At 46.1% G+C, this 12,273-nt stretch overlaps 1 protein-coding gene across 1 annotated transcript in view; it reads left to right on the top strand.

Moving 5' to 3' along the window:
* LOC307070110 (MOB kinase activator 3B-like) overlaps nucleotides 1-11,509 on the top strand; it is a gene marked incomplete at both ends in the record, with an annotated part of 112,757 nt that extends 101,248 nt beyond the window's left edge. The window contains 2 exons of the mRNA XM_079728696.1: nucleotides 4,960-5,162; nucleotides 11,412-11,509. Of these exons, the coding sequence (XP_079584822.1) occupies nucleotides 4,960-5,162; nucleotides 11,412-11,509 (301 nt within the window). The remainder of the gene's footprint in view (nucleotides 1-4,959; nucleotides 5,163-11,411) is intronic.
* Nucleotides 11,510-12,273: the final 764 nt, after the last annotated feature.

The raw sequence follows: 12,273 nt of genomic DNA, 5'->3' as shown, positions 1-12,273 counted from the left end.
TGTTACAAAGAACATTTGGTCCATGAGATACTGAAACTAACAGTGCACCAGAGTGCTTCGTATCTGCAAAGTATTAGCAAAGCCTTTTACGTGTGTGTAGTTAATCCTCACAACAACCCCCTGAGCTACAGATAACATAAATATCCCTGTTTCTTTCCAGTTGAGGAAACTGCAGCTTAGAGATACGAAGCCGTTTGCATATGGTTACCTTGTTAATAGGTAGTAGAGCCAGAAATGAAACCTGGGAAGTCTGATTACAGACTCTTAAACCAATAGCTATTACAGGAAAAAGGGGGTTCCAGAGTTAAATAGGACTTTTGGCTACAGGAATTCTCAGATCCTTTACTATTTTTAGGTATATTGCAAACATTTATAAAAGCAGCATTTTGACTAGTATACTTGACCTCGTGATCCTCTTTTTTAGCCAAGGATCTCCCAGAATTAGTCACTTTTAACACAGACCTTGGGAAGTACGAAAGTGGAGGGTCCCCAGTGCCTTATGTATAGGAGAAGGGACAAAAGGACGGGGTTGGATATAGTCCTGAGCTGGGTCATTGGTGCCCCTTGGAACACATAGGCTGCCCTCTGCCCAGAGCCTTCCTTGCACGTTCTCCTCAGGTTCAGGCTGCCATGCTAACAAGTCCAGTGTCCATTTGAGATGGTTCATTAGCCTTTCGTTCTTCCTACTGTTAGCCTGTATTTATCGAAAACAAACAAACATTTTTTTGAGCTTCCTCTGCAAGCCAGGTACTGAGCCAGTGGAGGTCAGAAAATGGTCATCTTAACAGTGAGTTTCGCTGTGCCATGGAGTGTAACTGCAGGACGCCAAAGAAAGGGCCCGAGTTTCGGAGTCAAATCTCTACATCCTTTTATCTGTGGGGACAGGCAAACACTTTAGCTGAACTAAGCCACAGTTACGTTAAAAAAAAAATTGCTGAAATAATAGTATCACAGCTCAGGATTTCACTGGGAATAAATGACATCACACATACACATAGCAGGCCTCTCTCAGGGTTCATTTTTCTGTGGCTATTTAATGGAGATTAGATACTTCTTACCGGCACCATGAAGACAAGAAACCCTCAGATAAATTAATTTTCGTGAACTGGTCCCTCTGGAGCCTGTCAGGGAAAGGAGTAGACCAGCACTGAGTCTTACCCTGTCTTGCTGCCGTGAGGCCAGTTACACAGGATGAGAGTTCCAGGGTCCACCAGAGTGGTGGACATCCAGAGGGGTGATATCTTCCACTTCCCACCTTCTGACGGTTTATTTAAAGTCTTCACACACACACACAAATCTGAAGACTTGGAAGGCAGAAGAGAAAGGGAGAAAAGGGCTAAGATAGTATACAAACTGTAGAATTGGACCCTGAACCATCAATAATATTGAGTGAATTTCCCAAATGCCACAGAGCTTTCTTATTCTTAACCCCACACTCTGTGAGCTGGGATTTTATCTCTGGCTTAGCAGGGAACCCACCAGGGTTCTTAGGCTCCCTACGAATCCAGCCTAGGACTTCTCAGCTTCCCATGTTGGCCTGGGGGTGACTATGGTGCATGCTGAGCATGTCCTTACTTGAACCATTTGCAATGTTCGCTTTTGAAGAATGAATTACATGTAAGGAAGGGGATGGTGGAAGAGTCAGGGCCAACTTAGCAGCCAGAGCCAAGAGATTTGAGGCTGGGGTCCTACCTACCCAAGGAGTTCAAGTGGGAAATAACAAAAGTAGGACTTCATCTCAAAGTTCCCACCATGTGCCAGACACATTACAGATACTATTATAAGAACCCTAGAAAGTAAATGTTTTTCTCCATTTTGTAATGAAGTAGAGTGATAAGTCACTTGCCTATACAGCTAGTAAGTGACAGGGCTAGGATTTTAATCTAGGTCTTCCAGACTCTAAATCAGCTCTTCTCTATACTGTGAAGATCATTCCCAGCCATAGCCCAAATGCGAGAGGCAAGAGCAAACCAAGTTCAAGGCCAAAGGCAAGGCCAGAGACCAGGTGTGGAATGGAGGGCAGAGCCAAGAGCTCAAAGCTGATCAGATGTAGGGACTTGAGGGGTGTGGGGGGATGCAGATTGGGGACACTCTAGAGGGACCCAACAAGTGCCATGAACATCCTTGGTGTGTCCAAGATTTTGCCTTACCTTCAGTCAGTGTGTGGGGTGTGGGCACCAGCTTTAAAGGCCAAGCAGACGAACTGGCTCAGCTGAAACCCCCCATCCCTGTGTCCCCTAGCAGCTGGTGACGTGAAAGGTGAACGCCCCTGGGGGGATTCAGGCCACCCAGGAAGGAAGGGCTTGGGAGCTGGAAGTGTGCGCAGAGTCCCAGAGCAACATCTCCAGATTTCAGAGTAGTGGGTACTCATGGGCTTTGGAGTTAGACAATCCTGGGTCCAAACCCCTCCGCTATTTGCCAGCTGCATGACCTGGGTAAGCTACTTAATTTTCTGAGTCTGTTTCCTCATTTATGAGATGGAAACAATAATAGTACCTAGACTTGTTACGTGCTCAGTAAATGTTGGCTTTTACTCTTAGTCCCAGGTCCATCGTCTAAGGCACCGGCAGAGAAAACACATCTCTCCTTGGGGCCTCAGAGTATTAGCTGACCTCTTAGTAACTCGGATCTGTGGCTCCCAAGGGTTTGGACTTTTTTCACCCTTCTCTCCTCACCCCTCTCCTTTTTAAAAATTATATTTCTGTGCCACCAAAGACTAATCTTTAGATGCCTCGTTGCATTTAGCAATTAAGCTGTGCTTTTATCCTTGGCAAAGAGAATCACACTCCAAACATAACCAGATCTGTTAAATTTTAGAATCAGGCTGACTTGGTCCAAATCCCAGCCCTGCCACTGTTTACCTAAGTGGCCTGGAGCAAGTTAATCTGTGCTTGGTGTTAATTCATCTGTGATACAGGACTAGTAAAACCTACATCACGGACAGGTTGCGAAAGTAACACATGTCAACCTCTGCTGTTGTGTCCGTGTGGTTCCAGGACTCCCGTTCTGATGGGAACATAATCAACACTTGAATATGGATAATGGGGGATTCCATCACCTCTGGACCTCAGGCTTCTTTGAAGCCTCTAGACCTTCTCCCAGCCTGGCAGCAGAGGTTTTCACTGGACCCCCCTTCAGCAGAGATAACCACCTAGCCGCTCTGGCGGGGAGCTGCCCTCCACCTTCGGCCAGCTTTACATCACCCCACCCTCAAACCCCAGCATCTGTTGCCCAGACAATCAGCTGCCAAGCTGTGCCCAAGTCTCTCCCTGGGTTCATTTGATATGTTGCCACTTTGTTTCGGAAGAAAAGCCAATATCAGTGCCGGACCCTGGGGAGGCAGATTCCTGCCTCTGCCAGCTGCCAGCTGTGTTCCGTCGCTCATCCTGCCCTCGGTGTCCCAGGTGATCCCGTTACAGTGTCTCTCACCAGACAGCTGCCACTGGGACCCTGTGGAGGCACGGACAGCAAAACTCCAGGCTTGCTGGGGACCAGGGACATGCCCTGAGCGCAGCTCTGCAATTCTGCCAAACGGCTGGTGGTCATGTCTGCCTTTTCCTGATAAGGGTAATTACTTGCCTTATAACAACAGCTAGATGTTCCAGCTCTACAAAGCAGAGAGCCGGCCGGAGAGGCGTCATTCCCTTTAGCAAGCGCTTACTCTGTCCTGGGCGCTGTAGGAGGGTTTTAGTCATGCTGACACTCCTGGCCATGCAAAAAAGGCCTTGTTTTGACTCCTCCTTAACTGACAGAAAAACAAAAGTCACAGGGTTGTCACTTCTAATCCTCAGGACAATTGGCAATTTTACCTGCACCCTACATATGGAGAAAGTGAAGCTCAGAGAGGTTAAATAACTTGTCTGTGGTCCTACGGCTGGAAGAGGAGCGCAATAGGAATTCAAAGGCTGTTTAACTTTGGAATCCATGACGTCACTGCTTAAGAACAGTGTAAATACCAAGAGTTTAAGCAGTGTCTGAGAAGCAGAAAGGAAGTGGGCTTGGGATTCTGCTATTTGTTGCTCTGACCAAGCTGGGAGTAGTGGTCATCAGACAGGAAATCTGGGTGATGCCTCTGCCCCCTCATCCAGTCTGTGTTAGGAAAAACAACCCCCAACTCTTACCTTCCCTCAAGGAGATGTGGTGACAATAAGTATAATGCGAAGTTTCCATGAAGTTTTGTTGCATTTGCCCACCTCAGAAACAGTGTATCTCAGAAAAAGTTTGGATCAGAATTTGCAAACTGGTAGTCTGCAGGCCGAGTTATCCTAGGAAGATGTTTTGTTTTGACCTGCGGTATTTTTTTCTTTTTTAAATGTCAGGTTAATTTCTATCCTTTTAAAAATAGAACTCCAGATAGTTCATATAGAACCCCAGATTTCTGAATCATCTTGCAAAACCAGATCTCGCAGCCCCGGGCTTCTGTGGCCATCTGGCCACCACTGACTGAGTTGTGCAGCGGCTGCTTCCTTTGACGAGAAAGGGCTTTCTAATTTGCTGCAGCCCTCACCGCTCCCTATTACTCTGTGTCAAGGAGTGCCAGTCTCCCTGGATCATCGCCCTCCTTCTACCAGTTTTCTTATATTAGAGATAAGAGGAAAAGGAACTTTCTTGGGCTCTAAAAAGTGGGAAAAGTAAAAAAGCAAGAAGGGAGAGTGCCTGTTTCTATCTAAAAATAAATATTTCTGTGTGTTTATCTGCACCAAAAAAGATATAACCAAAGAAACAAACCTGGCCCTCTTGTTCATTTTTTTGGTCTTTTCGTGGTTGTTGGTGTTTGAATTTAACACCATTTTAGCCACTTTTTCAGACAATGTCCAATGCAGCTGCCCACACAGAGCCAGGCATCTGCAGGCTGGCCCAGAAGGCCGGGTCCAGGACTGTTCTCCAGCCTCACACGTGTGCTCGGGGCCTGCCAGAGCTTCCCCATCATGGTTTTGTTTCCTTTTTCCCTTTCTCTAGGTGTTCCCTTCCCAAAGAACTTCCTGCAGATCTGCAAGAAGATCCTGTGTCGCCTCTTCCGGGTCTTCGTCCACGTCTACATCCACCACTTCGACCGGGTCATTGTGATGGGCGCGGAGGCCCACGTCAATACCTGCTACAAACACTTCTATTACTTCGTCACTGAGATGAACCTCATAGACCGCAAGGAGCTGGAGCCCTTGGTAAGTGTCACTGTGCGGCACCCTGGTCACCCCAGGGGCTCAGCCACTTGTCACAGAACACTGCCTCGCCCATGCAAACTGATGGCCAGCTCCTAACCAGAGGATTGCAGAATTGGACAGGAGTTAGAGGTCAGCTAAAGGGCAGGAGATGCCAAGATGTGCGCGGCCATCAAACAGAGGTCTTACATTTCTCCCTGGGATTGTCATGGTTTGGGTCAGAGGAAGTAGCTTTAATTCTCAGCTCCAAAACCAGTCACCTATTCACTTAACCCCTTAAATGGGCATCTTTGAGTTCTATGTCATCTCTTACACTGTTTTCCAAAGAAGGTAAGAAACGTTTCTTCAGTCAGTGACTAAATATTCAGCACCTACTGGGTGGCACCTGCTAGATACACAAAGTCAAGTTAAACTAGTTTTGAGTAGCTTTTACTCCAGAGATATAGAGAGAGGTGAGCCCAAGATGAGAATACAGTATCATGGGGACTTTGCTTTTCATACTGAATCTCCTGCAGTGCAGTTTTAATGGAATATATGAGAATCCAGAGCACTTGGTTAAAAAAAACTTTACTATTATTGTTTAAGTGAGTGGGGAGTCCTTTCATTTTCTTTTCTTTTTTTTTTTTTTTTTTCTATTTGCGGTATGCGGGCCTCTCACTGTTGTGGCCTCTCCCGTTGCGGAGCACAGGCTCCGGACGCGCAGGCTCAGCGGCCATGGCTCACGGGCCCAGCCACTCCGCGGCATGTGGGATCCTCCCAGACCGGGGCACGAATCCGCGTCCCCTGCATCGGCAGGCGGACTCTCAACCACTGCGCCACCAGGGAAGCCCCTTTCATTTTCTTTATAGACTATCTTTACAGTAGGACTCAAACTGTGCTTTGGAAGTCAAGGGCCCCTAAAAACCCTACATCTTTTGTGACATATAACATACTATGGTACCCTCATCACAGCTGTCTCTAGCAACTCTATCTAGTACCGTCTTATCCAGTATAATCAGTGCTTTATCGTAAAATCATGCTTTTTTCCTGAAACAGTTAAACGTGACAGTTTTGCTAAATATAACTGACAGAGCAACTAAATTTCATCCAACTCCATTTGAACAATGGCCTGAGCACAGGAGCCAGACTGGTCTTTTGCTAGCCTGTCTTCCTTTCTCTTGATGTACATGTTTTTAAAATACAGGTTTTTTAAATTATTTATGTATGGTGAGGCCAACAGATCAAGAGATGACTGCCAAAGCAGCTCTACTCAATCAAAACTAATTAAAACCAAAAAGAAAAAGACATGACTGCCATTGAAAAGATAGTTTGTTTTACTCACAGATCCCAAGAGAAGGGGGTATACCACGGTGTGAGGACAACATGGGGAAGGACGCAGACTGGTCAGGGACAACACGGGCAGGAGCCTTTCTTGTGGTTTCCGTGGGAAGGAATGGGCGAGGCAGGGTAAGAAGGCTAAACATGGACTAATTTAAGTAGTTTCAGCAGGTTCTGGGGCAGGGGAGCTGCCCCTAGCTGGTCACCTGGTGCTATGGTGATTAGGCCAAAGGGATTTTAACCCTAAGAGGTCACAGTGGAGGTGGTTGGGAAAGTGGGCTCTGGATTGGTTGGTTTGTGTTGATTGGTGAGTAAACAGCTCAAGGAGGAGTTGTCTACAATCTCTAGAAATTGGTTAGCCCTAGAAGGGGCAATCCCTCCCTTTTCAGCAAGGCCCCAGATATTCAAGAATCAAAACACAAAAACCAAAAGACATGTTTAATACAGTAGAGTACCTGTATCTGGCAGAGAAGATGTTGGGGAATTTTATATATCACCTTTAGAGTTTCTCAACTTGAAATCTATAATGACGCTTTGAGAATACATGGCAAAAAACCCATTTTTTCTGTGTGTCACTCGAGAGTTGTGGAACAAAGCAAGACTCGCTGGGTACAAGTGAGCTATATCATTGGCTAAAGCATTTATTTTCTTCATTTTCTTTCACAACCACTTCCTAGAAAGCTCTTGGCAAGAACTAAGTTGTCTCTGGATTCAGTTGGACGAGTAGTGTGGAAAGGAACTAAAACATAATCATGGTGAGGTTTTGCTCATTTGTCTTGTATAAAGGCTGTTGTGGGTAAACAGAAAAGGTTGTGCAAACAGCAAAAGGGAGTTAAAGGCCTGAAAGGAGCTGATAAAGCTAATTTCAGAAAATGTTAAGGACAGAGTGGATAGGGGCAGGTGAATGAAGAGGGTGGAGCAAGCACTCTGATCTCCAGGAGGAGTCTCCTTCTGGGGAGTTTGGTTCAGTTGTTTTCAGTTGACATGTTCAGGTGGAGGGGAAACACCTTCCCTAAAGGTCCACTGGAAGGAAGAGGCTCTCCTCAGCACTCAAGTTTGGGTTTCTCTGAGTTAAAGGAGCAGAAACATCTGATGGAGAGAGCTGAATGTTAATTTCTTCTCTGCGTACGGAAGCATGAAGGCCATTGTAGGACAAAGCCGAGTGTAAGTTAACAAGTAGATAAAGCCTTCCTTTGCCATCAGAGCACTCTCAGTTACAGCAGACCCTTGAACAACATGGGTTTGAACTGCACAGGTCCACTTATACGCTATATACTGCATTACTGCACCATCCAAGTTTGGTTGAATCTGTTTATGCAGACCCATAGATACGGAGGAAACTCAGTCATGGAGGGCCCAACTATAAATTATACTCAGATTGTCAATGGCATGGAGGGTCAGGGCCCCTTACCCCCACGTTGTTCAAGGGTCAACTGTATTTTCTACAACTGAAGAAGGGCCCCAGGGATTCTAACACCTGGCAGTGCCGGGAACTGACTTGAAGTCTGAGTCACAGAAAGGGCTGGAACAACCCAGTTATTCTATCAATAGATAAGAGCCTATTTCGGGGGATGGGGAACAAACTATGATTGGATTAACCAGGAATTATTAACAGTAGGTGTGAGCAAGAAGGGATATCATTTTTTTTTCCCAGAAGCTTATAGTTCTTTAAATTTTGCTTGAAACAGCCTACCTTTATGTTTTGTTCATTTTAATTACAGGGAGATTAATTTCAATGCTTGTACATATTAATAACAAGTGCTTTTAATGCTTAACTGTCTGAAATTATGTATTCATTTTACACAAATCAAAACCTAGAAAGTAACAGAAAAAGATATTGAGAATGTTTCTGAAGACAGTCATTAGCACAGTTCAATGGCCACTAAGAATATTGCACTTGTGGATTGTTATTACTGAAACGAGCACTTTCAATATTGAAAGTGCTGGAATACCTAACTTCCAAGTCGACTATTGCAATGCTGTAGTATTAAAATCAGTCATATTATATGAAATCAATACGTATGTATTTGATTTGCATATATCAAGTACCCTATATACGCAAGGCAAGTTGCTCAGATGTTCTAATTGTATAAGAAAGATAAGCTTTTGAGAATTGACAAATGCAGTCTAAAAAAATATAAAATAATGACTGTCGCTCATCTTTGGTCCTTGAAGGATGATGAAGAAGTCAGGCATTTGGCTTCCTGTTCTAGTACCTTCTTTAGAATCTAATGCAGCTAGGGACCAGAAGGGCAGCACTTGTCAGGCCAGTTTCCTTTTGAACATCAGCAGCTCCAGAGTCGCCACACCTCCAGTGGGACATTCTCGATGTCATGCCTCGGGATTCCACAATGTAGGATGCAGAAGCCCCACCTCATGTTTCTCTCTGCCATGTTCCCGCCACGCACAGCCATGCTCCTCAGCTGGCCCTGTTAGTTTTGTCTGATGTTGGCTGAGTGCCCAACACACTGGTTGTGTTGAGGGTACAGCAGCCCACAAGGGTAGGAGATTCAGTCTCAAGACAGTGCTTACCACAAGGCTCAGACTCTCTGGGTTCAAACCCTGGACCTTTCATTCACTAACTCGCAATTTCGAGCACGGTTTTTCAAAGCCTCATTTTACTCATTTGTAGAATAGGTATAATAATAGAATTGTAAAAAACTAAATGGGTTAGTCACACGATAGGTGCTTAAGAAATGTTGGCTGTTAAATGAGATAACGAATGTACAGTGGCTGTCATATAGTAAGCAGAGGTACCCTAATTCTCCCTTCCCCAGCTCCCATGGCCTTTTGCCATCTTGGAGATCCCCTAGGTAGCCTTGTAGCAGATATAGTTCATTGTATTTGTATCAGTGTCTCCCACAGGATTGTCAACTCCTTGAGGGCTGGTAGTAAACGGGACATATGCTTGTATTGCCTGTGTTGCCAAGCACCTAATAAATGCTTAGTGTGTTTTTGAATCCGGAAGAGTACTTTGAGGATGATCCCCATTCAATGGGATTACACACTAGTCATTCCTTCTTTGGTGCCACCCTCATCTCAGAACATGCCTGCAGACCTCCACTTATCCACAGTTGGAAATAAAGCTTCATGCTCTCAGATTAGCAGTGGAGATTAAAAGCAAAATAAGGTGCAGAGCAGTAAAGGGGTGCATCCTCAGCCTCAGGCCTGACAGAGAAAGCTGGGACCCCAGCTCCATCAGTTCCCTGATCCAGATTCCAACTATATCACCTAGGAGGATGTTGAATGCTCTCACACTGTCTGTATGTCCTGGTGGACCAGGTGTACAGTGACCAAGCCTCCCAGATTTAGCACAGAAGAATCCCATGTCTTGGGAAAACACTGTCCCTGGCAAACGGGGACAGTTGGTCACCCTATCAGGCCTCTGAGGGGGAATACAGCTTGGAATTCAGAAGCTGGGAAGAGGTCACCTCGGCAGCCCAGTGAGGAAGGCCAGCACGTCCATCTGTCCACAGGGTTTGCCTCATGGCTCCCGTTGGGACCTGCTGGTCTGCAGCAGCCTGGGAACCCAGAGAAATACGTGATTTCATTTGGTCTCCAACAGCGAGGGGGAGGCTGGAGCATTGACAGACATAGATGTGACAAATGATCTATTTTTCATGTAAATGCAACAGCTGAAGATGACTTGAACTCGAGCAAGTTCACAGTTGGAGAAAAGGAGCCCAAATGATAATTAGCAAATGGGCCAGGCCCTGATTGAATAAGCAGGCTGCTGTTGGCCCTGGGCAGCCTGGGAGTCAGCTGACAGAATGGAGCTAATCAGGATTATCATTAGCCAGCACAGAGAGCAGCAGTATTTTGTTAGCCTTTCACTAAAAACAAAAGCAGATTCAGAGGGCTGTTAGCGACACAGAAGCTGGCGAATAAAGAGCTGATGAGGGAGGAGGAGGAGGACGAGAGAGGTTGGCGAGGCAGGGGAGGAAAGACAGGAGAGTCCTTGTTCACCCTAAGGCACCTGCTGGCCCCTGGGTGACCTTGGTCCAGCAGTTTCACCTTCTCTCTCCAGGGATCCATTTCCTTATTTCTAACAATGAAAGTGATTATACCATCACCTAGCTTGTAGAGGTGCTGCCATGAAACCACAAGGCTGATCGGTTACCTTGTAGCAGGGCATGTGGGCCATAGGAGCTTTTTAATTAAGTCAGTGTTTCTCATTAGGGGTCCACACACCAGCTGCATCAGAATGTCCTGGAAGTGGTATTTTAAAATGTGCATACCCGGGCCTCACCCTGGATACACCAAGTCAGAATTATTGAGGTTAGTGCCTAGTCCCAAGCACCCTCGGTCTGCATCTCAAACTTCAGTGTGCATATGAATCACTCTGGCATCTCGCCAGACTGCAGATTCTGGTTCGGTACCCCTGATTGCAGCGCAATTCATTTTGCTCCCAGGTGACGTCAATGTTGCTGGTTCCCAGACCACTCTCTCAGGGGCACGACTCTAGATGACAATGACTCTCAAATTTGAAAATTACTATTGTTAGCACATCATCCCTTCTTCTTCTCTAGGATGGGTGTGTGTGTGGGTCAGCTCAGTGAAGTGGGAAAGTAAAGCAAAGAAGAAAAATCTAAGGATCAGCACCCACCAAGAGTATTCCTCAAAATATCAGTCCCGAGTAATCATCAGTGAAAACAGTTTTTCTTTTCCTGATCAAATGGGTTTTTGAAACGCTACATCATCTCCACCCCTGAAGACTCACGATGGACAATCATAGATCAAAGGCCTTGCGAAGTCATCCAGTGAAGAAACAGGTTGGGTTTTGTGTAGCGCCCCCTGCCCCCCATTTAGCTGCATTTGGCTGCTGAAATCTTTTTTCTTTTGTCATCACTCATCGACATCTTGTGGAGATTGTGATCCGTGGAACAAAGCAAGGGCAACACTGTTCAGCTCTGTGATGTGTTTCTGGATTTTCAGTTGTCCCTCCGTGCCTCCACCCTGGCCCCAGCCGTACACTCACCACTGCTGCATGGGATGAGGAAGAAAGAAGCCTTGGAGAGGGAGATGGGAAGGAGGTGAGACTCCTCATATGGGAAGGCTTCACAGAAGGAAAAGTAACTCAGCCTCATTCACCTTCACTCCTCAACCCTCCCACTTCCCTGTATGACACCCCATCACTGAGTTTTTACCATGTGGCTGGCATGCACATATTTTCAAGAAATAAACGATAGCTCCATTTCTTGAGTTCCAGGTGTTCCCTTACATTCTTCACGTAAATTGTTTCCTCTGTTCCCCACACTTATTACCTTTACTTCAAACAGGTGTGGTGGGCAGTTCCTCAACCTCCCTCATTATTCTCATTGCTGCCATCTTATCACACCCAAGCTTCCCCTCCTCCCCCAGTTTGTAGGCAGTGCCTGCTGGCTAATGATTGAGGTTCATGCCTCAAATGATCTTAGGCTTCAGCACCAAAACCACTGCTTCAAATATGGGTACTTTAGGGCCAGATGGAAGAACAACAGTTTGCAGACCAAAGACTTGGAAAGCCTTGTCTAATAAAGACCCAGCACAGCCCATCTAAGCCCAGGCATATGATGACCTTGCGTTCCCATATGAGGTGGCCAGGTCATGCCCACGCTTCCCTTGGAGACACTTGGGTGAGTGCAGTAGCCAGGATTGGCCGGATCAGGTCAGGACGGTGAAAAGAAGCAGAGCCTGTCACATGAGCCAGAGCTGCTCCCCCAAATAGCCAGCAATGAAGAGCCATTGTGGGGCTTTTGAAAGGATCTTTTCTTTTGAAACACCATCTGTGCAAAGGCCTCTGGGCTGCTTCTTGTCA

Source organism: Hyperoodon ampullatus (assembly GCF_949752795.1).
Source record: "Hyperoodon ampullatus genome assembly, contig: scaffold_310, whole genome shotgun sequence".
Classification (NCBI taxonomy): domain Eukaryota; kingdom Metazoa; phylum Chordata; class Mammalia; order Artiodactyla; family Ziphiidae; genus Hyperoodon; species Hyperoodon ampullatus.
The sequence above is the reverse complement of the archived record's forward strand: the minus strand, read 5'-3'. Positions and strand labels throughout refer to the sequence as shown.